The 27,422-nt window shown below is 41.6% G+C and overlaps 1 protein-coding gene across 1 annotated transcript; it reads left to right on the top strand.

Annotated features, from left to right (window-relative positions):
- Window positions 1-641: 641 nt before the first annotated feature.
- Window positions 642-26,034, top strand: LOC116924597 (ryanodine receptor). The gene is given in 85 exon segments (XM_045175483.1): window positions 642-897; window positions 1,717-1,821; window positions 2,095-2,193; window positions 2,494-2,508; window positions 2,968-3,045; window positions 3,117-3,192; window positions 3,270-3,382; window positions 3,445-3,550; window positions 3,621-3,714; window positions 3,818-4,000; window positions 4,354-4,525; window positions 4,593-4,762; window positions 4,825-4,949; window positions 5,016-5,216; window positions 5,287-5,456; window positions 5,519-5,850; window positions 5,925-6,022; window positions 6,092-6,287; window positions 6,358-6,568; window positions 6,628-6,836; window positions 6,905-7,145; window positions 7,218-7,291; window positions 7,365-7,447; window positions 7,521-7,608; window positions 7,680-7,800; window positions 8,508-8,607; window positions 8,936-9,134; window positions 9,211-9,435; window positions 9,507-9,640; window positions 9,721-10,009; window positions 10,077-10,233; window positions 10,299-10,609; window positions 10,680-10,854; window positions 10,921-11,067; window positions 11,132-11,203; window positions 11,263-12,009; window positions 12,067-12,651; window positions 12,719-13,037; window positions 13,097-13,316; window positions 13,380-13,758; window positions 13,821-14,494; window positions 14,558-14,648; window positions 14,713-14,853; window positions 14,920-15,086; window positions 15,152-15,449; window positions 15,539-15,692; window positions 15,747-15,870; window positions 16,068-16,091; window positions 16,232-16,451; window positions 16,517-16,849; window positions 16,910-17,045; window positions 17,125-17,206; window positions 17,270-17,386; window positions 17,388-17,624; window positions 17,687-18,140; window positions 18,208-18,342; window positions 18,412-18,570; window positions 18,642-18,887; window positions 19,077-19,189; window positions 19,753-19,846; window positions 19,912-20,081; window positions 20,150-20,216; window positions 20,280-20,459; window positions 20,525-20,601; window positions 20,665-20,819; window positions 20,886-20,974; window positions 21,042-21,211; window positions 21,275-21,420; window positions 21,489-21,559; window positions 21,681-21,746; window positions 21,843-21,922; window positions 21,997-22,158; window positions 22,236-22,392; window positions 22,454-22,647; window positions 22,708-22,911; window positions 22,980-23,460; window positions 23,525-23,644; window positions 23,707-23,856; window positions 23,919-24,120; window positions 24,188-24,285; window positions 24,354-24,569; window positions 24,636-24,971; window positions 25,054-25,186; window positions 25,254-25,419; window positions 25,502-26,034. Coding segments are annotated over 85 exon segments (15,534 nt in total). The 5' UTR covers window positions 642-843; the 3' UTR covers window positions 25,674-26,034.
- Window positions 26,035-27,422: the final 1,388 nt, after the last annotated feature.

Genomic DNA, 27,422 nt, shown 5'->3' with positions numbered 1-27,422 from the left:
GGAGGAAAGTAGGAACTAGGAAACATCCAGATCCAAAATCCAGCCACGCAACTGTTAGCCTGTTACCAAGCCTAGCATTCTCCTATTGTTCCCAAGTAAAAAAAGTGGAGTATGTCATGTGAAAAACGACATTTCTTTATACAATTGATGTACACATGTTCCACTTACAGGCTCAGAAATAGCTACAAGAACTAAACGGGGTCTAAAAACATTTATCGGGTCGCTATAGCACATCTTTGCTGGCGCATAAAAGTGTCTGGTTGACGTTGATCTTATCCTGACTTTATTAGACGTCTTCGTCCGTCAGCTCTTGCGGCTAACAATAAACACTTTCGTGTCATCTAAAATTTGAAATGTACATGAAAGCATCTGGACTGACTCCCTTTGTTCGATAATCATTGTTTGTTGGTAAATGGATCGTCTCCCCATAAAAATATACAGTGATCAACGGGGAATGTTGGCGGAAGAATAAAAGTAGAAACATATTGTAGAGTTTGAAGAGAAGTAAACGAAGAGTTGAAGATGGTGGAAAGCCGTATGAACAGGCAGAAGGGAGAGAGAGCTATTTTGGGTGCAAGACCCTCGACGAGCTTTTCTAACCGAATGAAGAGATCCCGACGGGAGGGAATTGTTGGCCAGTCGCTGGTTGACTGCACGCTTTATCGGAAGTGGGTTCGTGCGGGAGGCTGGTTCATTCTGCTTTTCTGTTTCAAGATTCACCGTTGTTTGCATCGTCTCCAAAAAGTTCTCCGTATCATTGGTTGGGGCATCCATTCTCAAGTGCAAGGCTAGCCGGAACTAGGTTATGCCGTAGAATTTGGCGGCTAACCTCACTTCATCGTCATGGCGGACAAGGAAAGCGGTTCCGAGCAGGATGATGTTTCTTTCTTACGAACGGTATGCAATCCGTTTTTAATTGTTAAATCCTCCCATGCGTATGCGAACGACATGGTGGCGTCGTCTGCTACGAAAATGGCCGTTTGATCAGCTACCAATCAGTCGGAAACGTAATTGTAAATTCACAGTTTGCTGTAAAGATATGGCTGAAAGAAAGACAAAAGAGCTGATAATGCATACAGTACGTGTGTTCTCGATCGGAATTTTACGACATTGGCTTCCGTCACTTGCTTTTTTGTTCTTCTTGAAACTTTTGGCTGGTTGGAGGTGAATGTCTGCGTGGCTCGGGCACAATCCGAGCACTGACGAACAAGCACAGGCTCATGCTAAAAATAAAAAAGTTTCGGCAGCCCTTCGTAAGTCAATCTATCCCTCCCTACACTCGTTACCGCTTGTTCTATATCTCCTCTCTTTCACGGCCAGAATAGATATTCGCAACCGCCCGTGTTTAGTGCCACCATTGGATCAGCAGCGAGTAATTTTTATGAACAGACAAAAACAAGAGGCTTTCTTTCGGCCTCGCTCCAAACTATGTCCTCCCCCCCCCCCTGTTTTTTCCCGTCTTCTTCATATTCAATTCCTAATTAACGCAGCCAAAACTTCTATACACGAACTGTGCTTTGCTTATTTTGGCTGTTGGCAACGTGGTCGGTTACGTAAACAAATGATTCACTTCGTTTCCCTTGACCGGTCACTGTCCATTGCTTTGCTATATTTTTGCCCATTTACCAAGCAGCTATAATTCGATTGACGTTAATTTGCAAATAGAACTATCTAATGCTATTATTCTGGCTGGAAATTTTACGATGACCAATTTAGGAAGACAATGTGTGCCTGTCGTGCACTGCCACAGGCGAGAGAGTCTGTCTGGCCGCCGAAGGATTTGGAAATCGGCATTGCTTTCTGGAGAACATCGCCGATAAGGTGACGTAATCATTTTTGCTTTTCTATCGTTTATGTATCCATTGTTATGGTATGACGTTGACGTATATTATACAATACCGTTTAAAATGTTTGATGCCGAATGAGCTGACAATTCAGCCCGCCGTGAGTCTTCGTCGTTTGACAACTGCTTTCACTTTTGGATATTTCTAGCTTTCATAGTAGACAGTCTTTTGTGATGAGCTGTATAGTTTTAACGTTCTATCAAAATTATCTGCTTTAATGTATGATCTGTTTTTTCTATTTGACCTATAGAATGCTCCACCGGATTTATCACAATGTGTCTTCGTCATCGAACAGGCTCTTTCCGTTCGAGCTCTCCAAGAACTTGTCACTGCAGCTTCCTCTGAATCGGTAAGCTTGTGTTACATTCTTACTTTTTTTGCTGGAATTCACTCGTATTTCTGCCATCGCTCATTTATTTTTCAGCAATGCAAGTTAGTATAAAATTGAGGTAGCAAAATACTTTCGTTAAAGTACCAACAGATGACTCTATTTTGATTACGATTCGCGCAAGTTTTCAAACGATATTAAATCACTAGAAGTTTAGACATAAGGAAAATAATGGTTAACTAATAGTGACAAAATATTTAAAATGATTTAAGGCACATTATTGTCATACGTAAAGAAAATCACTGTTGTGTTGTGTTACAGGGCGGAGGATCCATTGTAAGTAATAACGAGGCCCGAACAAGGCTTTTTTGGTCATACATGTTGCTAATAAAATATTACTTCGCGCAAATGCATCAGATCACTTACCCTCACTCTTACTACGTCAAGTCCTATAGCTTATTTTATTTCATTTTAAAAAGGGCATGTTCTAGTTTGTCAAGGCACATTTCATTACTTTCGTATAACTCAAAGTGCAATTGTCCGATTACAAGTGATCCAAAGAAAAGCATGGTTATTTTAACATGGTTGCACTCATACTATACCATCAGCACTGCTACGGATATAAATTCTGTTCTTATTGAAACAAGAACATTTGTTCGTTTTTGATGACACTCTTTACAACTATCATCAGTCGTCTGTTTTCCATTCAACGCCTTTTTCTTTATGCATCGTGACGATCGCCTTTCAACGAACGTGATCAAATTTCGCCTACAATAATTCCCCTTGGTTTCATAGGGGACGGGCACGGGTTCTGGTCATAGGACTTTACTTTATGGTAACGCAGTTTTGCTGAGACATCTCAACAGTAACATGGTAATAACACTAGGATTTTCAAGAATTTTTTCGCTGTTGAAGCTTTTACTAATGGATTCTTTTCCGTCAAGTATTTGGCCTGCCTTTCTACCAGCTCATCAAATGATAAATTAGCTTTTGATGTTGGTTTGCAAGAGCAATCACAAGGTAAATATCATTTTATTTGGTAGCCTTCAATACTTGTAACATTTTCTAAAATTTGTACGTATTGTTCCGATGAAAAGGTGAGGCGTGTTGGTGGACACTTCATCCAGCTTCCAAGCAGCGCTCAGAAGGTGAAAAAGTTCGAGTTGGTGACGATTTAATTTTAGTTTCAGTCGCCACTGAGCGTTACCTGGTAAGTAAAGAACAGCAAAGAGGTATTTCCTTCTGTTGTTACCCAACGGCTTGATTTTTTAGCACACCACCAAAGAGAAAGATGTATCTATTGTCAACGCCTCCTTCCACGTTACCCACTGGTCTGTGGCTCCTTTTGGAACGGGATTAAGTCGCGTCAAGAACGTTGGCACGTTATTTGCTCAACATATTTTCAACTTCGTGCGTTGAATAATGACGTGCTTCTTTTCCATCATTAGGGTTTCTATTTGGTGGTGAAGTTTTACGCTTTTTTCATGGAGGAGATGAGTGTCTCACGATTCCCTCTTCGTGGTCAGAGCAGCCCGGACAGAAGTAAGTATTACACGTTTCCGAGATTTTCTTTATTTTTTTTTTTTCTTTTAAATTTTTTTGCGGAAGAGATTTGAGTTTACGACCTTTCATTTCCCTTCTTTAGTATAGTGGTTTATGAAGGAGGTGACGTAGTACTTCAAGCTCGATCTTTGTGGCGGTTGGAATTGGCTCGCACAAAGTGGGCAGGAGGATTCATTAATTGGCTTCATCCCATGCGCATACGTCACATCACTACAGGCCGTTATCTTTGCATTAACGAGAACAAAGACCTCTGTCTTCTTCCCAGGTTTAACATATCTTATTTTACTAAATAGTAAGACTGCATAACGGCATACGAGTAAAATGAAAATGTTCTTTTTTCTCGGCCGTTATTCTAAAGCTAAAAAAAGACACGATAATTTTTTTATTTTGTATTCTTGCATGACAATTAAAAGGAAGAGTGACAAAATGGTTCGAAAAAAACTGTTTCGTATCCATTCCTTCGAAAATTTGTTTATTAGTTTTCTGACCCATCCCCGCTCCGCCACCTGTCATTTGTTTTCCTTGCCGGAAATCGAAGAAAATGTACCCTCTTCCCCACTTATTGGCTAGCTGGTTTTATTTCCGAGAAATGAATATCCTTTCGTTGTGCACGTGCAGGAATCAAGCCAACCTGGCAGTCAGTGCTTTTTACCTGCGCAAGGAAAAGGACGACGAGAAGAAGATCTTAGAGGACAAAGATTTAGAAGTGTTAGGTTCTCCTATTATCAAGTACGGTGACAGCACCGTTATAGTTCAACATGTTGAAACTGGTCTATGGCTTTCGTATAAGGTACTGTATTTTTTAAAATAACTGGACTATAACGGTTTAATGCCAACGTACTCCATTTTTCGTCTAGGCATTCGAAACAAAGAAGAAAGGTGTTGGCAAAGTCGAGGAAAAACAAGCCGTTTTGCATGAGGAAGGCAAAATGGACGATGGACTCGAGTTCAGTCGCAGTCAAGAAGAAGAATCGCGCACAGCTAGGGTGATCCGAAAATGCAGTTCGCTCTTTAACCGATTTATCACGTATTTTACCACTGTAGTGTTGATTCATTTTGATAAATTGTTTGATCTGTTTTTCCCTTCAGAGGATTGGATGCGCTAGCAAATGATCATCAACACATGACATTTTTCGAGAATGTTAACCTTGGTGAAATGGTTAAATGTCTAGAAGACTTGATCGACTATTTTGCTCAACCGGAAGAGAATATAGGTCTAACTTTTATCCATTATCTTTAATTAAATCGTAACTGATCTTCCTTCATCTGCTACTATTTAGAACATGAGGAGAAGCAATTAAAATTACGAGCTCTACGTAACCGACAAGATTTATTTCAAGAAGAAGGCATTCTCAACCTCATCTTGGACGCCATTGATAAACTTACAACGATTACAGGTCAAGGATACATGGTAGCACTAGCTGGAGAAGCTGCTGGCCAGAACTTAGAAAGCATATCTGCTTACCTTTACCAGCTGCTAGGTATTACCTAACTCATAAGACTTTTTCATTTTTATTCTGGTGTTTTTCACGGCCTTTGTTTGAATTGTAGCCGCCATAATCAGAGGAAATCACACGAACTGTGCTCAGTTCGCTCAGTCACACCGATTGAACTGGCTGTTCAGTCGACTGGGCTCACAAGCGTCCGGAGAAGGCACTGGGATGTTAGATGTACTTCATTGCATCCTTATTGATTCACCAGAAGCCTTGAACATGATGAGGGTATGGTAATTTCACCATGTTTTCTGTCTGATCTTAGATTGGCAATATATTTTACCCCACAGGAAGAGCACATCAAAGTCATTATATCTCTTCTTGAGAAACACGGAAGAGATCCCAAAGTCCTGGATGTTTTATGTTCCTTGTGCGTCGGTAACGGCGTGGCTGTCCGCAGCTCACAGAACAATATCGCCGACTATCTGTTGCCTGGTCGTAATTTGTTGCTGCAGACACAACTGGTTGATCATGTGTCTAGCATTCGCCCGAACATTTACGTCGGAAAGGTCGTCAATTCTGCTGTCTTTCTCAAATGGTACTTTGAGCTAACCGTTGATCATGTGGAGGTGACCACACATCTTATGCCACATTTACGTGTTGGATGGGCCAAATTACCTGGGTAAGACTTACATCCAAGTTACTTATTTTCATTATTGTGCACATTTTTGAAGAAACGTGTTATCTAATCTCAAGGTATGTGGCTTACCCCGGAGGAGGAGAGAAGTGGGGTGGTAATGGCGTAGGAGACGATTTGTATTCCTACGGATTTGATGGAGCTCAGTTGTGGACAGGTACATTCAAAAGCTTTTTTTTTTGTTGAAAGCCTAACAGGACTGAAATCGTGCCACGTTTCGCAACAGGTGGCAGAAGCACAGTTGTACATGCCGGAATGACGGAGCCTTACATCCGGAAAGGAGATGTTATCGGTTGCGCTCTAGACCTTACCGTACCGATTATGAATTTCTATTTGAACGGCGTTAAAGTCAAAGGCAACTTTAAGAATATGAATTTGGACGGTATGTTCTTCCCCGTGGTCAGTTGCTCCGCACGAGTAAGGTAAACATCATAAATCTTCAGACTCGGCTAAACTAGCACATTAATAACCGTACACAATCATTCTTTATAGTTGCCGATTCTTATTTGGAGGTGAACATGGTCGCTTACGGTTCCCTTCACCGTATGGTTTTTCGCCTCTGTACGAATGCCTGTTACCCACTCAGACTTTAGCTCTTGATCCTTGTTTCCACTTTGGAGATTTAACTAAGAGCACATTGGCAGGACCTCTTGAAGTACTGAATGACACGGCTTTTGTGCCACAACCTGTTGACACGTCAATGGTAACCTTGATTTTTTAGAAATATTGCATCACTGTTACTAAATTTCGAATAAAATCTAGATTGCCCTGCCTGCTTATATTGAAACGATTCGTGATCGATTGGCCGAAAACATCCATGAAATCTGGGCAATGAACAAAATCGAAGAGGGTTGGGTGTTTGGTGAAAGACGAGACGATTTGCACAAAATCCATCCTTGTCTGACTCCGTTTGAAAGATTGCCACCAGCTGAGAAGCGCTACGATACTCAGCTAGCTTTGCAGACACTCAAGTCAATCTCTTGTTGCCGTTTTTCTTGGGAGACCGGCTTCAATAGCATAATTTTGATTTCATTTGTAGGACGATTCTTGCTCTCGGCTATCACATTACTATGGACAAGCCACCATCGCGTATTAAAACAGTGCGGTTGCCAAATGATCCATTCGCCCAGTCAAACGGCTACAAACCCGCCCCACTGGATTTAGCCAATATTACGCTCAGTGGCAAGTTGGAGGAACTCATTGATCAATTGGCAGAAAATACACACAATGTCTGGGCAAAGGAACGTATTACGCAGGGATGGACTTACGGGCTCAACGAGGTATGCCATTTAGCTTTTCCCATGACCCAATTCACCGAAATGTCAATTTCGTCGTTACTTTTCTTATCATAGGATCCCGATAATAAAAGAAGCCCCCATTTGGTTCCCTATTCTAACGTTGACGATATCATTAAGAAAGCCAACAGGTAATGGGCTTCCTTAGTTTATTAAACGTAAATGATTGCCTATTTATGCGCTATCAACATTTTACGTTTGCAGAGATACCGCAAGTGAGACGGTTCGCACTTTGCTTGTTTATGGCTACGTTTTGGAGCCGCCTACGGGAGAGCCACACGAAACTGGTTGGATTTAATAGCAGCACGTAAAACACATACAACCATTGTTCTAATTGTCAAACACTTTGCTTGATTTCAGCGGTAGTTAGCGGTTCGGTAGGTTCCAAAAATCCCGAATACCGAACGTATCGGGCAGAGAAAACTTATGCTGTAACCTCTGGAAAATGGTAAATAAGAAAAAGGAAAAAAGAAAAACCAGAAATGTTCTCACATTTTCTTTTTTCTTGAACTATTGTAGGTATTTCGAATTCGAAGTTCTAACGTCTGGTCCCATGCGAGTCGGTTGGGCTAGGGCTGATGCCAAAGCTGGTTACCAACTCGGCCAGGACGATTGCAGTTGGGCGTTTGACGGCTGGAGGGTACGTACGTTTATTCTAAGTTAAGAGCTAAGATGCAGTAAGCAGTAATTCTAATACTTTCAGAAAGTGCATGGTGCGGCATCATGTTTATTTGCAATCAAGCTTTTATCTGTGTCTCCTGACGTCCGAAATTTTTTATTTTAAGCAAGCAAATGAGTGATAGATCAACTGCAAACTTCTCAGTTCTTATTTTTTTGTTACGTTAGAATCGTACGATATTACCATACCAGCAAATCATAGCATGCTCACAAATACGGCGATAGAGATGCGCTCGAGAAAACACTATATTCTGACCTACTGTGTAACTTTAGTATCGGATGATCTAAAATACTCAAATCATCACGTTCAATTTCCTTCACCAACACTTTTGCCTTATGGTCACATTGTACCCGGATGTGTCTGTAGGGCCTGAAATGGCACCATGGCTCGGGGGACGTATGCGGAAGGAAAGTTCAAATCGGAGACGTGATCGGGTGCATGATCAACTTGCACGATAGAATGATATGTAAGTACTATTAGCTATATTACAATAGTTTTAGCTGCATGAGCATGGGCATGTGTCTCGCTTTATTTTGCCGTTCGCCCAAAATTGAATTGGTAGTGACCCAATGAGATTTATTGAAAACAAAATGCTATTCTAAAGTGTTTATATAGAAAAGCTTAGATGTGAATGCCGTGAGTGAGTGTGTATGATATTTTGTGCGCAGGAGGAGAAATTTTATCTCGGAACAGGCGAATCTTTCGGCAAACAATGGTCAGCTGGGGATTGCGTCGGAGTCTTCCTCGATTTAGTGGATCGCACTGTCAGTAAGTATCGTAACTAATCCCATAAAATCTTATCTATTAGTCTTGTTTTGGTTCACGGAGGATGATGTTGGGTCACAAGTAAGTTCTTCAACTGGGTGTTGTACATATTTAAAAAGGACAGTTTTCGGAGGTATGTGGCGTGTGTAAAGCCAAACGAGCTTGTCTAACAGGATGACTTGGGTGCTACTGATTTTGATTTGAAGCCTTATAAAAACCAAACAAAAACTATTAAAAGAACAATGTTTAGCATCTTCGACAACCTTTTCATGCACGAACTATAGTACCATGCTGTAATTTCGTTATAAATGAAAGTAATCTTGAAATGCAGGTTTCTCTCTTAATGGCGACTTGCTCATGGATTCCATGGGAAGTGAAACGGCTTTTACGGATATTCAAGGCGAAGAATTTATTCCAGCTTTCACATTGGGAGTTGGACAGAGGGCAAGGCTTGTTTTTGGACAAGATGTTAATGCACTCAAGTACTTTACCTCCTGTGGACTCCAAGAAGGATACGAGCCATTCTGCGTGTATGTTCATTTTCCTGCACAGGTGTTTATGATTTGTTTTTGTTTTGTAATTTTACCTTGTTTTCACGCAATTCAGAAATATGAGTCGGCAAATGACCTATTGGTACACCCGCGATCAACCCATTTTCGAGAATAATGACGATTTTGCGGACTCGCCCATAGAAGTGACGCGTATTCCGGGCGGATCAGATTCTCCTCCTTGCATGAAAATTTCTCACAAGGAATTTGAAACAATGGAAAAGGCCAACTGGGAATTTCTACGCTTGTCTTTGCCAGTTACCTTTCACGATTCCTTCATTTCGTAATGGCAGTGTTTATCGCTGAGTTAGGTAAGCCGTTTGCAATTATAGTTTTCTTTTTTGAAATGTTCAGGGAACAGGAGAAAGTTCGTCGCTGGCAAGAAATTCGTCTACGTCAAAACCGCCTTCGAGCCGATAATGTAACGCGAAATGCCACGTTAGAGCAAAGTATGTTGAAATCCGGATTCACCATGTCGGATATAAATGGTAACTTATTTCCGTGTGGCTTCAGCTATTTTCATCAACATTTCTGCAAAACACTACTCTAAATCGTAATCTTTTTATAGAGCTTCAGTATGGTTATGATTCAGAAGAGCAACGCAGAGGACAGCAAGCCGGAAATAGACCACCGGTTCCGGAACGCCATGGCCGTCTGCGTAGCATAGACTACAACACAAATGGCCACGACGTTAACGGTCATGCAAGCGATACCAGTCCAAGCAAAGGAATATTGCGTGCAACTAGTGAATTACCTATTGGTAGACAAGCTCGTGAAAACGATCGCAAGGCCCGAACTCCTGACGTGAGCGGGGAATCCAAAGAGGACAAAAAGAAGCGTGGAAAATCGCCATTCGCGTAAATTTTTTTTCAGTCAACTAAAAATGAATTTACTTGGTTTAATTGTTTTTTTTTTGCCTATCAGTTTCTTTACGCGCCTACGAGATGCTAGCACTGAGCGACGAAACAAAGCCAAGACTCCCGAACCTGGGATAGCCTCCCGTGATGCACCACAGAAACCAGAAACTTCTCGAACGAAGAATGTTGCATCCAAGAACGTTAATAATGTTCGGCTAGCTCCGGTACAGTAAAATGGAATAGACGCCTAAGTATTTTAATTTGATTGCCGTACTTTTGATTTCCCAAGAATGATCTGAAGGTGATTCCTCCCGCAATTCCTGATCGGCGGCCATCTAGACAAGGGTCAAGTCCTATGATACAGCCAAGAGGAATATTGGGAGGTGAAGGCGAGGATTTCGACCCGTTGGATGTTGAATGCATGCGTCTCATCAACGAATATTTCTACGGCGTACGAATTTTCCCCGGTCAGGATCCCACTCATGTCTATGTTGGTTGGGTCACGACCAATTTCCACTTGCAAGATAAAACGTTCGATCAGTCCAAAGACAGAAAAGTTCTCGTTTCGAGAGTGGATGATGCAGATCGTGTTCTGGAAAGGTAGATTAATCATTCGATTGAAACTTTATTGGTTTTTTGTATGCATAATACCTTCGATTATTCGTCGTAGTGTTGACCGCCACAGCTGCTACATGCTACGTGCGGACGAGCTATATAACGAAGTGACTCAAGATGTGGCCAGCAAAGGAGCATCCCAAGGAATGTTTATTGGATGCTTCATCGACACAGCCACAGGATGGATTAGTTTTACGTGCGAAGGAAAGGAAACGAAACATCGTTACAAGGTATAGCCATTTACATATTTCAGTTTCAATCGATTTTTTTAGTACAAGTTAATGTTTGGTGGGCAGATGGAGGTAGGAACCAAACTCTTTCCTGCAATCTTTGTCGAAGCTACCAGCAAGGAAGTGCTACAGTTCGAACTTGGCCGAACTCCTACCACGTTGCCTCTTTCAGCTGCAGTTCTGCAGAATTCAGAAAAGCATGTTGTACCTCAGGTGAGACGAAACGTTTTCTTTATTTTGCGGAATTGTCTTATGATAATTATACTTTGGCAACTAGTTTCCTCCTCGTCTGAAAGTCCAAATCTTGAAACCACATCAGTGGTCCAGAGTTCCTAACCAATCTCTTAAGGTATCCACCGAAAACTAAAAGTGAAAAAGAACCTTGCAATAAAGCTCGTGTGCATTTAGGTTCATGCTTTGAAATTATCCGATCTTCGAGGCTGGAGTATGTTGTGTGAAGATCCTGTTTCTATGCTGGCCGTTCATATACCGGAGGAGGACAGATGTATCGACGTTCTTGAGTTGATCGAACACGAACGTCTCCTCAGTTTCCACGCACACACGTTGCAGCTATATTCAGCTCTGTGCTTCCAATCCAACTTCCGTGCAGCTCACACTCTCTGCTCGTATGTGGATCAAAAGCAGTTGCTGTATGCCATACAGTCGGAGTATCTTTCGGGACCGTTGCGAGCCGGCTTCTCCGATTTACTTATCGCCCTGCATATTGAATCACATGCCAAAACGATGGAAGTAACTCAGAACGAGTACATTATTCCAATGAGCAATGAACTTAGGGAATTGTATTCCGATCCCGAAATGACCCACAGTTTGAGCTCGTTGCGCGTCGAATCTATTCGGCCCCAAATGACTACGACCGATATTCAAGAGCACATCGAAACTATAAAGGATTTAAGCACACCGTACTTCCCATTGGAAGTAGTCAAAGTGTTTGCTATACACGCTTTACAACTTGCCGTTCAATTGAATCAAGTTCATAACCGTGATCCAATCGGTGGAAGTAACGAGAATCTCTTTGTTCCCCTTCTAAAACTCATCGACAAACTGCTACTCGTCGGCATTATGGAGGATGACGATATACCTCCTTTGTTAATGCTGATTGATCCTGAAACTTGGGACCCAACTTTCGATCCTCTGGTATTTTTACTAACATATTTTTTAAATTCAACATATTTATAAAATTTTCTGTGACAGGGAAAAGATGAACATCGTAAGGGACTACTACAAATGCCCCTAGCAGAAGGTGTTAAACTGCAAATGTGTTGTTTGCTACATCATTTACTGGATAACCAGCTTCGTCACCGCGTCGAGGCGATAGTCAATTTCAGCCACGATTTTGTTGGTGAAATTCAATCTGATCAGTTGCGACGTTACATCGAGATCAAGCAGTCTGACTTACCGTCAGCCATAGCTGCCAAGAAGACACGTGAGTTCCGTTGCCCGCCTGTCCAACAAATGAATGCCATTTTGGGATTCAAAAATTTGCCTGAGGAGGAAAGAGAAAACTGCCCTTGTAACGAAGAACTAGCACAAATCCAGACGGGCTTTCACGAATCTTTCACGTCCAAATTGCTACACAAAATGGCTGAAGAAGAATTGACCCCGGAAGAGCCTCCTAAAGAGGAAACTAAACATGGCCTCGTCAACCGCATGATGACCGCAATAACATTAGCAAAGAAGAATGAGGAAGAAGTTATAGCCAAGGAAAACGTTAAATCCCGTGAACAAATCTTTCGCAAAGTGCTGATTAAAACTATTATTTCTTGGGCAGAGGAATCGGTAAATCTCACCTCCCTTAGTGCGATGAATATCTTGTATCCCCAAGCTATATTCTTTATCTTTCCAGGTTATCGAAAGCTATAAACTTGTCCGAGAAATGTTCCGCTTGCTCCTACGCCAATACGATGGCATAGGAGAAGCGATGAGGGCCTTGCAGAAAACGTACGTCATAAACAGCCGCACAACAAAGGATGTGCAAGAACTATGGATTGGTTTGAGTCGTATCCGTGGCCTGCTGCCTGTCCAGATGTCGCAAGAAGAAGAAGAGTTAATGCGAGAGCTCTTGTGGAAAATGGTTAATAATCACTCCTTCTTTCAACATCCTGATCTTATGCGCAATCTCCGTGTCCACGAGAACGTCATGGCCATTATGATGAATACTTTAGGTATGATGTACTTCAAATGGATATTTTTTGAAGCTACATCTAATTAATCATTATTGCAGGCCGCCGAGCCCAAGCTCAGTCAGACGCACAGACCCAGGCCCAAGTTCAAGCTTCGGGTGGAGAAGAGTTGATGCCTAAGGAGAAGGACACTTCACACGAAATGGTCGTAGCCTGCTGTCGTTTCCTTTGCTACTTCTGTCGAACGTCTCGCGCCAATCAGAAAACGATGTTTGAGCACTTGTCTTTCCTTCTAGAAAATTCAAATATTCTTTTGTCTAGGTCAATAATCTTGTAGATCCAATGACTTTCTTGGCAACAAACTAACTTCAAATGTTCTCACAGACCTTCGTTGCGAGGCAGTACTCCATTGGATGTAGCCTATTCGTCAGTAATGGACAACACTGAATTAGCGCTGGCTTTGCGAGAGCACTATCTCGAAAAGATTGCCATCTATTTGTCACGTTGCGGTTTACAGTCCAATACGGAACTCATGGAGCGCGGTTATCCTGATTTGGGCTGGGATCCAGTCGAAGGTGAACGCTATTTGGACTTTTTACGATTCTGTGTCTGGGTCAATGGAGAAAGTGTCGAAGAAAACGCAAATTTGGTTATCCGACTCTTGATTCGCCGCCCTGAATGTCTCGGCCCCGCTCTACGCGGTGAAGGAGACGGTCTTCTAACAGCCATTACAGATGCCAATAAAATGTCGGAACGTATTCAAGTAAGTGTTAAATAATTGATAATTTTGCTTAGCTTATTCTGACGGAATTTAAATAATATTAGATACAGAAGGCACTTCATTCGGGAACTGGAGCACTAACAATCCCTGGGCTGAATCACCCAATGCCACAAGGTGATGACGATGAAGATTTTATCGACATAGGAGCAGCTATTCTCAGCTTCTATTGCACTTTGGTCGATTTACTTGGACGATGTGCACCCGCTGAGGCGGTCATTGCCCAAGGAAAGAATGAATCTCTTCGTGCTCGGGCAATTTTGCGTTCGTTGGTACCACTGGAAGATCTTGAAGGAGTCCTAAGTCTGCGTTTTACTCTACAAAATCATGGATCAGAAGAAGGTGCCTCTGATCTACCTTCGGGTCTCATTCCCGGTCACAAACAGAGCGTCGTTATTTTCCTGGAACGTGTTTATGGTATAGAAGATATCGAACTTTTCTTCCGTCTTTTGGAGGAAGCTTTCTTGCCGGATTTACGAGCAGCAACCATTCTGGAAAAAACGGATGGAGGCGAATCAGACATGGCTCTTGCTCTTAACCGTTATATCGGAAACTCCATCTTGCCCTTATTGATTACGCATTCTCGCTTCTACGCTGAAGCTGAAAATCACGCCAGCGTTTTGGACGCCACTCTCCATACCGTGTACCGACTTTCTAAAAACAAGATGTTAACTAAAGGCCAACGCGAAGCTGTTTCCGATTTCCTAGTTGCACTTACCAGGTAAAGATCTTCGTTGGCTATGTAGTTGGATTACTTTAACAATGGCTTCTTCTTTTATGGCAGAGAGTTACAGCCCAATATGCTCTTGAAGCTTTTGAGGAAACTAACGGTCGACGTTTCTCGATTGTCCGAATATACTACAGTGGCGCTCAGAGTATAAAAATTTATATTATTTGCAAAAAGAAAGAAATTCAAAACGATTGTTTTGTGTTTTCTAGCTTTTGACTCTTCATTACGAAAGATGTGGCAAATACTACGGGGCAGTTGGTGGTCAAGGCAGTTATGGCTCTGCAAGCGACGAAGAAAAACGACTTACCATGATGCTCTTCTCTAACATCTTTGATTCTCTCTCCAAGATGGTAGAGTTTTCTTGTGCTGTTTACACAGAAATCCGTGTGAGATTCTAAAACATTCTAACCTAATAGGAATACGACCCAGAACTATTTGGAAAGGCTTTACCTTGCTTGACGGCGATTGGTTGTGCTCTTCCTCCTGATTACGCGTTAGCTACAAATATGGAAGATGAGTGGTATAAATCGGCACCATCAGATTCTAATGGCCCTTATGATCCTCAGCCAATTAACACAACAAAGTAAGAAAATGCATTTCAATGACTCATGAAATATGGATTTCACGAAAGCCACGTTCTCACCACAGAGTTTCCTTGAACACTGAGCTTACTAACCTAGTGCAGAAGTTTTCTGAGCATTATCACGATGCTTGGGCTAAACGAAAGATTGAAAATGGCTGGAATTTTGGTGACGCCTGGTCGGACGAGACAAAATCCCACCCTCGATTGAAGCCACCACATATGTTGACGGATTACGAACGAGAGCGATATCGAGAACCTATTAGGGACTCCTTGAAAGCATTGTTGGCTTTAGGCTGGAGTATTGAATTTGCAGACTACGATGCCGCCAATAGCAATAGAAATAGCATGAGACGCTCGAGCACGGTAATTTTCTAATTGAAAGATTTTAAACTTCATTCGTGATATTACCAATATATTACCAAAAACATTTACCAATTCATCGCGTTGTATAGGACGGCGGAACAACGCCATACAATTACAATCCTAACCCGGTGGATATGGCCAATCTCACGTTAAGCAGAGAAATGCAAAATATGGCCGAGCGCTTAGCAGAGAATTCGCATGACATTTGGGCGAAAAAGAAGAAAGAAGAAATGGCATCTTCTGGTAATAAATAACAGTCGCATTTGTCGATAAAATTCAAACATAATTGAACGAAAGGTGGAGGTTTGCATCCCCAAATGGTTCCGTACGACCTGTTAACCGACAAGGAAAAACGGAAGGATCGTGAACGCACTCAAGAGTTACTGAAATATCTCCAGTTTATGGGCTACAAATTGCATAGGTAAGACATAGTAAAAAAAAAAATTGCAACGTCTCCCTTTTCCTCTGCCGCATACCCCTCTCATGAAAGTAATATCTTACTAACGCTTGCCAATATGCCTTTCTTTCCCTGAATGCTTGATATTTAATTTCCTGTTACTTCCTTCCTTTTCACTATACACAAACGTTCAACTCGATCGACTGTTTGTCCCCATGCAGCCCAGGGCCCACTTCATTCTCTAGGTACTTGCATATTAATATTCGGTATCTGGTTTTTTTTTTCTGATTTTTAATTAAACCAAATTACATTTTGTTATTGTTCAACGTATAAATTTTTAACTTGTGAATGAATAACTTAAAACGGCCTATACTATTTTCTGCAGAATGGGAAAATCGCAGATTCAACAGAATCCAGACGCGGTTGCATTGGAAGGTGAAACCACGTCCTCTAGCGATCGACGATTTGCTTACAGTCTTTTGGAGAAACTGATCCAATACTTGGACATTGCTGCCTTCAATATGAAGCATCTACGACCAAGCACAAACTACAGTCGAAGAAGCAGCTTCAAAACTTCAACTCGTGACGTCAAATTCTTCTCCAAAGTAGGCTTGATATTCTTCTAACTCAACCTTTCATCTCTTCCATTAAAGACCTTCTTTTTCTACAGGTTGTGCTCCCGTTAATGGAAAAATACTTTAGCACTCATCGCCATTACTTTATAAGCGTTGCTACTGCCACTAGCAGCATAGGTGCTGCCTCAATGAAAGAAAAGGAAATGGTGGCCAGCCTGTTTTGCAAGCTAGCCTCTCTCTTGCGCTATAAGTTTTCAGCCTTTGGCTCAGATACGCGCATTGCTGTTCGTTGCTTACAAGTACTGGTGCGCGCAACCGACGCCAAATCTCTAGTCAAGAACTGTTATGAGTTTATCCGCACTTCAATGTTGATGTTTTTCAATAACGCTGCTGACGACTTGAGCCAATGTCTGAGTAATTTATACGAGGTAAGCATTCAGCTTGTACTATGCTACATCTTGATAGCTTATATCTATTTCTGTTGGCAGATGAAATACAATCTGCTTCGAGGGACTCATTTGAAGACATCTTCATCCCTCACCTACGTCCAAATGGTTCTACTGCCCGTTTTGACTGCTCTGTTTGATCACCTGTCTGTTTACGAGTTTGGCAGTGATCTTTTACGTAATACGTTTTCATTCAACTTCCACTGAGAAAATTTGTATACTAATTTTGCGATTTTATTTATCAATTAATGAACTAGTCGATGACATACAAGTCGCCTGCTATAAGATCTTAAATAACTTGTACACGTTTGGAACCGACTCGTCTGTTTACAAGGACAGGTATTATTAGTACGAATCCCTTATCGTCAATATTGCTACTAATTGACAAAGTGAAATCAAAAGGAAATTCATCAAGATTGAAATCGATCGCCATCGACCGTCAATTGGTAGCTGCCTGGGTGCCTTCGCTTCGACATTTCCTGTTGCCTTCCTTGAACCACATCTGAATAACCACAACCCGTTCTTGCATTCACGGCAAACTTCAAGAATCCTCTCTTGAAGCTCAAGATGTTATGTCAAAACTAGAATCTAGCATGCCAACGCTAGAGACTCTTTTAGCTCAAGTGGAACAATATGTTGCCTCTGAGAAAGCGTACGCAGAAGCTCCTCACGTTATCGACGTTATGTTGCCTATGCTCTGTTCGTATTTACCATTCTGGTGGGGTCAGGGTCCTGACAATCAAGACCCTGTTGGAGGGTAAATTTATTTTAGATCCGCCAGTTAATTTCGTATTATAACATTGTTTTTGCGCATCGCAGAAATCATATTACGATGGTAACCAGTGATCACATGAATCAACTTTTGAAGAATGTGCTCAATTTGATCAAAGCCCATATTGGTTCCGAATTGGCTCCTTGGATGACTCGCATCGCTGGATTCACCCAACAAATTATTATCAACACCTCAGAAGAGCTTCTCAAGGATCCTTTCCTACCCCTTGCTCAAAAGATTCGTAAACGAACTGAACAGATGTTCCACAAAGAAGAGACGCTGCGTGGTTTCTTGAAATCGACCACGGAGGACACCTCCCAGGTTGAAGGCCAGTTGCAAAGCGACTGGTACCTCTTGGTCAGAGACATTTACGCCTTCTATCCGCTACTGATCAAGTACGTCGACCTCCAAAGAAATCACTGGCTGAGGCACGATGTTGCGGAAGGAGAAGAGCTCTATGCCCATGTCGCTGAGATCTTTAACATGTGGTCGAATTCCCAGGTTTGCCGTATTTTCTATTCTAAAAAAATCACCTCCAAAATAATCAGAATAATTTTTTGTTCAACAGTATTTTGGAAAAGAAGAGCAAAACTTCATCTCTGCCAACGAGATTGATAACATGACTCTTATCATGCCTACCTCGGCCAGCAGGAAAGCCACTGTTGTTACAGATCAGACCCCTGCCGGTGCGTCGGGAAAAGTCGTAAGTTTTCTACGGAATTCGAATATCTAGTATCGGAGACTAGGAAATTAATTATATTGTAATATCCAGAAAAAGAAGAAATCACGTGACCGCAAGCGTGATAAGGACAAGGAAATAGCGGCATCTCTAATGGTGGCTTGCTTGAAGCGTCTTTTGCCTGTAGGATTAAATCTCTTCCCTGGCCGAGAACAAGAACTTGTCCAACATTGCAAAGATCGTTTCCTGAAAGTAAGTTGGCAAGAAGTTTGATTATTCCAACAGTCCACTAATGATAATTTCTGCACCGTGACGCCGAGTAGAAGGTAGTCGAGCGTGAAATTGTGGATTTTGCGAAGACGCAACTAACTCTTCCGGACAAAATCGACCCATCAGACGCCATGTCGTGGCAGCACTATTTATACTCGAAATTAGGGTCTAAAAAGCCAAGCCCCGCTATTACAGGCGCGACCGATTCATCAAAGAAGAATGCCAATCATCAAGCTATTTTAGACGAATTGGTTGAACGGATTGTAGCGATGGCCAAAGTTTTGTATGGCCTGCACATGGTATATTGCCGACTTTATTTTTCTTAGTTTTATTCTACTTTTTCCATTATTTTATTTATTATTTTTACCTTCATTTTAGCTTCATAGCTTATTTTGCTTAGTTTTAGTTGGTTTCAGTTACAGTTTTCATGTTACGTCATTTCGATTTGGAACACACGTTTTACCTAAATTATGCACGGATTCTCGCAGATTGATCACCCACAGCAGCAACAAAAGGACGCCTGGCGTTCTGTGGTTTCTTCTCAAAGAAAGCGCGCCGTCATTGCCTGTTTTCAACAAAAATCTCTTCACTCTTTACCTAGGTTTTTATTTCGTTCTATTTCACTTTCGGTTTTTTTAGTTTCCGTTCGTTTTGCTGTGGCATGAAGCTTTCCCTTTTTAATTCTATTCTTTTGCACGAACCACCTGCTTTCTAGCCACTCTCTGAACCGCATAGAACGCACAGTACTCACCATTCAAAGTCGCGTTAACAACCATTAAAAATGACATAACCGTGAAGCAATTAAAGAGCCCTAAAAATGCGCATGCCAACGATCTGTATTTAGGCTACCATTAATCCGCTACCTGCCCCATCGTCGGGTTGGAAGAAACTAATTTCCATTACTCGGAAACGCGCCATTACTTCATGTTTGAGACATTCTCGCCTGTTCGAATTGCCAAGGTATAGTCAAACTGTTAGAAACTAGTCCGTTACAGGTGGTGAACGCTTATGAACGATACTTCTAAATTTCCCTCTTCGAGATTTAAACTATTCATGCTAATAGCGATGTGGGACTTGTTCTGTGATGCTTGTCCTTGAGCAAAGCGAATGCCATCATTATTAAAGGGATTAGTCACTTTTAAAAGAAATGATTTCTTAATTTAGACATAAAGCCATCAACATATTCTTGCGAACCTATCAAGAGCTTTGGCTAGCGGACGAAAATGTTGGCCAAGAAGTCATCATCGAAGATTTGACCGTAAATTTTTCTTATTTATAATTCTTTCTATTTTTGCTACATTTTATAACTTGAAATGTTTTTAGCAATCGTTTGAGGATGCTGAATTGAAGAAGAAAGATGTGCAAGAAGAGGAAGGTAAACCTGATCCTCTGCTACAACTTGTGACGACTTTTAATCGAGGCGCGACTACCGAACGAGCGGGAACTACCTTTGAGGATGAGCTTTACATGGCCTATGCCGTGATCATGTCTAAGTAGGGTTCCTACCAATTCACTTAGTAATACTGCTAACCTTTCTATGCTATTTAAAAAACACAAACAGGTCTTGTGGTGAGGAGGAAGAAGAGGAGGAGGAAGGCGGAGATGAAGAAGGCGGGGCCTCTATTCACGTCAGAAATTGGAGTTTTACTTATCGACGCAAATAAGAGGCTTAATATTTTTGTTATAAACAGGAACAAGAGATGGAAAAGCAAAAACTGTTGTTTCACCAATCCCGACTGGCTTCTCGCGGTGTCTACGAAATGGTGTTGCAGTTTATTTCAGCCGCCAAGGGCGCTCAATCGGACATGGTGATGAATACGCTAGAGCTCGGCATTTCCATCCTCCGAGGTGGCAATGTCGACATTCAAATGGTAAAATCAGATACGCCTAAATTATTCATGAATTGTCTATACATTTGGATCAATTCAATCGGTAGCAAATGTTGAATTACCTAAAAGAGAAAAAGGATGCTGGCTTTTTCACCTCCATTGCTGGACTGATGAATTCCTGCAGGTAAATATTCCATTTAGCGTAGAAAGTCGATGCCCCTGTAAATTAAATGCCCTTCTCTATCAGCGTTTTAGATTTGGACGCCTTTGAGCGCAACACGAAAGCAGAAGGACTCGGAGTCGGGGCGGAGGGTGCAGCCGGAGAGAAAAACATGCACGATGCTGAGTTTACCTGCGTTCTATTCAGATTTATTCAATTGACTTGCGAAGGCCATAATCTAGGTATAACTTAAATTATTAAAATGTACTTTTCTCGCGTGTGAAACTGACGCCCCGCACAATTTACAGAGTGGCAAAATTACTTGAGAACTCAGGCTGGTAATACGACCACAGTGAACGTAGTAATTTGCACTGTCGATTATCTGCTACGCTTGCAGGTACAGTAGCCCAGCCTCACATATGGCCCCGTTTTACAAATAATTTGACATTTGTTCAATTAAATAGGAATCCATCATGGATTTTTACTGGCATTACTCTAGCAAAGAGATTATAGATCCCGCTGGTAAAGCGAACTTTTTGAAAGCGATTGGTGTGGCCAGCCAAGTGTTCAACACGCTAAGTGAAGTGATTCAGGGTCCGTGCACGCTAAATCAACAAGCCCTAGCTCATTCCAGGTAAGATTCCTAATAAAAAAGAACACTAAGCATATAATCTAACCGTTATTAAACACCTGACAGATTGTGGGATGCAGTTGGTGGTTTCCTCTTCCTGTTTGCAAACATGCAAGACAAATTGTCGAAGCATTCAAGTCAGCTTGACCTGCTTAAGGAGTTGCTCAATCTCCAAAAAGACATGGTGATTATGATGCTCTCAATGCTTGAAGGTAAAAAAAACCTTGTCTTTCCTTTTCTGTCGACTATCCCATCAGTAATTCGTGTTCTATCACTAAAGGAAATGTCGTCAACGGAACGATCGGTAAACAAATGGTGGACACGCTTGTGGAATCAGCCTCGAACGTTGAGGTATGGGCATTTTTACGTCAGACTTTAATAGCTTTCCGCTATTTAGTGTTTTACGTTTTTTTTTTTTCATATTGCCGCGTCTTTGCCCTTTTTATCTGGATTTTACTACGCTGTTGAACAGCTCATCCTAAAATACTTCGATATGTTCCTCAAGCTGAAAGATTTGACGGGTTCGGCTGCTTTCCAGGTCAGCATAATTCTCGGAAAAATATTCTTTTTCCTACACTTGAATCAAAATAGCTGTTTTCCTCCATTTTGGTTAACACTGTATTCCGTTTTATAGGAATCAGAAACCACTAAAGACGGTTGGATCACTCCCAAAGAGTTTAGGGAGAAAATGGAGGCTTTTAAGAGCTATTCGGTGTAAGTAGTCAAATGTGCATGCTTTAATCCCATATTCGATAAATGTAAGCTGCAATTCCTATCTGTAATTTCAGAGAAGAAATGGATTTTATGCTGTCATGTTGCGATACTAATCATGACGGGAAAATCGACTACATCGAATTCACCGAAAGATTTCATAACCCGGCAAAGGAGATTGGGTTTAATCTCGCAGTTCTTTTGACTAATCTTTCTGAGCACATGCCAAGCGATCCTCGGTGAGCACTTATCCGTTACAGGAACACAAATTATGGCTACTCAACAACCTATTGTCATATGCATTTTTCTTAAATAGTCTGCAGCGTTTCCTGGAAACAGCGGGCAGCGTTCTAAATTATTTCGAGTCTTTCTTGGGACGCATAGAAATTATGGGCAGTAGCAAAACGATGGAACGAGTGTATTTCGAAATCAACGAGTCGAACATTGAGCAATGGGAAAAACCGCAAATTAAGGTATGTTTTGTACTCCACTATAATAAAATTCGTTTTGTATCCTATGACAATCACTTTTTAGGAGTCAAAACGCGCCTTCTTCTACTCTATTGTAACCGAGGGAGATAAGGAAAAGTTGGAGGCTTTTGTCAACTTCTGCGAGGATGCCATTTTTGAAATGCAACACGCCAGCGGACTTATGGCCTCTGATGAAGAAGGAGGACATTCGCAAGCTCGCCAGGCTGCGTACAAATTGCCAACCGATGAAGAAGAACAGTACAAAACTCATTAAAATGACTTAAACATTTTTCGGACTAAAAAATTAATCTGGTACAGGGGGCCAATGGATATCGTGCGCCAGAAACTGAAGGGATTCAAAGATACAATTGTTTTCGGGCTATCGAAGCTATCACCCTCCAATATTCGAAAACAGATGCGCGAACTTAAACACAAAACTTACCCCGAGCTCTTTGTTGGTTTCTTCAAGCTTATCTTTTGGATGTTCTACTACACTGGCTATTCTGGCGTTTATGTGATCAAGTTAGTGACACCTGAAACATTATCATCCCATTGAAATCTTTCCTTACGTATTCTTGCAAATTATTAAGACATTTCTTCCGCATACTACTGTCGTTGATGCGTGGTCCCCAACCCGAGAAATTGCCTGAAAAACCAGCCACTGAGGAAACGACAATGCTTATTCTTCGACCTCCTCCTGCACCAGCTATATTACCACCAGATACTAATCCGGAAATTCCACTTGTCACTACGGTGGCATTGGTGGGTGCGGTACCGGACGGTGTAGCTAAAGACCAAACTACTGACGGAGCCACCGCACCCGTAGGATCTACTGATCCTTCTCAACCGGATGCAACCGGGACGGTTCCAGTTGGTGGAGAAGCTCAACCAGCTCCTGCTGGTGCCACGCCGGCAAGCCTTTTTGTTGGCACGCTCATTGATCCAGTAGAAGAAGCTGCTAAAGCGGCTGCGGCTGCTGAAGTACAGGCGCAACAAGAGGCTACCATGGCTGCTCTTGATGAAGCTAAGGCCAGCTCAGCCGCTCATGTCGCAGCATCTCCTGTTGGACAGGTTTGGGGCCAAAGTATTCGAATTTTTAACCGTTTTACTCGAATTATTTTTTTCTTCATCTCAGGTGAATATCGGCGAATACGTTAGAAAAGCCATCTGTTTCCTAGCTCGTAATTTCTACACGCTTAAATACGTGGCCTTGGTATTGGCTTTCTGCATTAACTTCGTGCTGCTTTTCTACAAGGTAATTCTAACATAGCATATATTTTGTACGGTTGTATCAACACAGATGCATTCTTTTTTCAGGCTTCAAACATTATAGAAGCAAATGCCGATGATGAGGCAGCTGGAGATGCAGCTCCTGATGCTAGAAGTGCAGGAGGATTGGCAGACTTAGCGGAAAGTATAGCAGACGCTGTAGAAAATGCCACAACTGAGATCTTTAACGCCACACAGGTAAATAACGAGCAACACTTTTAGCTGAATGAAAGTTTTGCCCATTTCCATAATATGAATAGAATATCGTGGAAGCTATAATGGAGGGTGGTGAAGAAGGAGAAGGCGGTGAAGGTGATGACGGTGATGGTGACGATGAAGAAGCCGAGGAATACATCCATGTGGATGAAAGGTTCTCTTATCTCGCGAGCGTGCTTCGAGGAATGGCTGTGTTGCACTCAGTGATATCACTCTTTATGCTAATTGCCTACTATCACCTTAAAGGTATACACTTTTCCTTTCTTTAAAAGCAAAAGAAATCTAAGAATAAGCCATTCATTTTCTTTTACAGTTCCTTTGGCCATCTTTAAACGCGAAAAAGAGATTGCACGTCGCTTGGAGTTTGACGGCTTGTACATAGCTGAACAACCCGAAGAGAACGACATGCGAGTAAGTTGACTGACTACTTTTGACAGCTATTTTATGATTTCTCTTTTTATTTACTATAATCGCTCAAGGCATACTGGGACAAATTGGTGATTTCGGCAAAATCCTTTCCTGTTAATTACTGGGACAAGTTTGTAAAGAAGAAAGTCCGCCAAAAGTATAGTGAAACCTACGATTTTGATGCCATTAGCAACCTCTTGGGCATGGAGAAAAGCTCTCTATCGCAAGAGGAGGAACCACCTTCCGGATTTGTAAATTCGCTTTTGAGCGTTGATTGGCGTTATCAAGTAGGAATGCTTCATTTAGAAATTAAGCAATCGTTTGCCTTAACATCTGTGCTCTTGACCAACCAGGTGTGGAAAGCTGGAGTGACCATTACCGACAACTCCTTCTTGTACTCGTTGTGGTACTTTAGCTTTTCTATCCTAGGCAACTACAATTACTTCTTCTTTGCTGCACATTTGCTGGATGTGGCCGTCGCTATTGCCTCGTTGAGAACCATCTTGCAGTCAGTCACTCACAATGGCAAGCAACTGTTGTTGACTGTTATGTTGTTAACCATTATCGTCTACCTTTACACGGTCATTGCCTTCAATTTCTTCCGCAAGTTTTACGTCCAAGAAGAGGACGATAATGTGGACAAGAAATGTCACGACATGTTGACGTGCTTCGTCTTCCATATTTATAAGGTGCGTTCAATTCTAAGAATTCCAATGTTCCCAAAGTGCTACGACAACAAATTTATATATTCGCTGGTTTTTCGTACCCCAGGGTGTCAGAGCCGGTGGAGGTATTGGTGATGAAATTGAGTCACCAGATGGTGACGAGTACGAAGTTTATCGTATTATGTTCGATATCACCTTCTTCTTTTTCATTATTGTCATTTTGCTGGCCATCATCCAGGGTGAGTATATCTGACAAAAATTATCATCCTTTTGAGAAGGGTAGATGCAAATTTCCGCTTCAAACAGGTTTGATTATCGATGCTTTCGGAGAATTGCGTGATCAGTTGGCCAGCGTCTCAGAAAATCTCGAGTCCGAGTGTTTCATTTGTGGTATAGGAAAGGATTACTTTGATTCTGTTCCGCATGGGTTCGATACACACGTACAAAAGGAGCATAACTTGGCAAATTATCTGTGAGTTCGCTTTAAAGTTTCATATCCCAACTAAATAATGTTTTTAATTGTGTGTGTCTGTTGCGATTGTCAAATTTTTTAGGTTCTTTTTGATGCATCTGATTAACAAACCAGACACGGAATATACTGGTCAAGAGACCTATGTATGGAACATGTACCAGCAACGTTGTTGGGACTTCTTCCCTGTCGGAGATTGCTTCCGCAAACAGTATGAAGCGGAATTGGGTGGAGGAGAGAGCGAGAAGAAAGGATAAATACTTGCCCCGTAATTCTTTACCCATTTGAACACGACTTGTGCATTATTACCCTGCTTTGGTATTTTTGGAAGAGTAAGAGAGTTCTGGGGACAGCAGTCACCACACACGATAGTTAAGGTGTTAAAGTTCCTCTTCTAATCAGTACTGTGTTACTTTTAATTTTATCCATTTCGAGGGTGTGTTAGGCGAAGGCAGGAAGAGGTGCGTATCTGTTTCACGAGTTTTATGTGTAGTCCCTTTCTGAATTTTACACTTACAAACACAATTTAACATTTGTTTTTTCCTCTATTTCTAAAGGAACATGACCCTTCCCCACTACGGTCTCTTGTCACTTGCAAAAATACATCCTCTCTCTCTATTTCTTTTTCTTCTAAAATCGTTTACCTTGGTCAACTGTTACGTGCCGGATATTCTCAGACTTGCAGCGGTCACCCATTTGTTTATTGTACTTGCGAACGCTGAAGAATGTTAGATGACAAAGTGACTAATTTGCCTTTTTTCAACGATCAAGTTTCTGTTTTAAAATTTGTATGTGCTTTAGAGTGTTGCCAAGTTTGAATGCAGATTGACAGCCACTCTACACTAGTCAATAAGTATCAACAACTGCATTACGGCAAAGTAGAGGTATTAGAGTCAGACTGTCATTGGAGTCGTAAAAGACCATAACGTAACTAAAACTTGAAGTGGAAATCGATACATCAGGAGACAAGGACGAAGCCAGCTAGTAACAGCTATATAACTTTGCTTTTGAAGCTTTAGTCACTTCCGACTAGAGCTATGCCCACCGTCTACTATTATCTGTTGAAATCAGGTTAAGTTTCTTACTTTATTTTATTTTTCTCAACTTTTTTTACAATTTGTTTTCATATTTTAGCATCACAAAAGGAACGAACAAATTACGTGATACAAGAAACGAGCAAAATTTGAGCATTTCCGGCTGTTTGCTAGTTTGTCGATCAATAGTCATACGTGGGGGAATCCACTTAAACTATAGCTGAAAATAGATTTATACCGCGCTCTTCGGCACAAGCCGGATGTGTAATGCTTCATTTTCACAACGAAGAATGGGTCACTGGAGATGTGCATGGTATTGATCACGACTGGCATTCGCTGTGTCCTTTTTTTTATGCGATGGCAGAAATAAAAAAGAGGCGAAAAAGAAGAAGAGTTGGGCGGAATCAGAGATGGAATGCCGGTTAGGAACAAGATGTGACACACATATCTGTGCATGCAAATAAAACAAAATTCCAGTGGTAAGAGGTAAGGATGTGCGCGACTGCGTTGTTTTGTTTCTCATTATAAAAGCTGTCTTTTTAATTATTTTCTCGCATATAATGACATACCGGTATTATAAATTCTTTCTTGTCTAGAGATTTCACAATTGACCTATTCGTGTCTTCCTCCTTTTTTGTTCGAATCGTTCGATCAAATTTGTCCAGTTAATCGTAAATTCATTGGGTTTCAGTGTTCGACTATGAGAGTTCACTGGCTTTCTCTCGAAACTTGAAAGCTAGCCAAATAATCGTGAGTGAGAGGGAGTAAAGAGAATGGGCGTATCCGGAATTGGATGAAGACGATAACTGTGGCCGCGGGATTTCATCGCCCTTCGTGAACTCATGGAGCCACCCATACCGTGACAACAAGAACATGACAAGTTTTACATGACACTTGAATGCAGAAAAAAACATTACTTACAGCATATGTTTAGTTTTGACCTACCCTCGTCCTCGCCTTACAAACGACCTG

This window comes from Daphnia magna, linkage group LG6 (assembly GCF_020631705.1).
Source record: "Daphnia magna isolate NIES linkage group LG6, ASM2063170v1.1, whole genome shotgun sequence".
NCBI classification, from domain to species: domain Eukaryota; kingdom Metazoa; phylum Arthropoda; class Branchiopoda; order Diplostraca; family Daphniidae; genus Daphnia; species Daphnia magna.
Note: the sequence above shows the minus strand (reverse complement) of the source record. Positions and strands in the feature narration are given on the sequence as shown.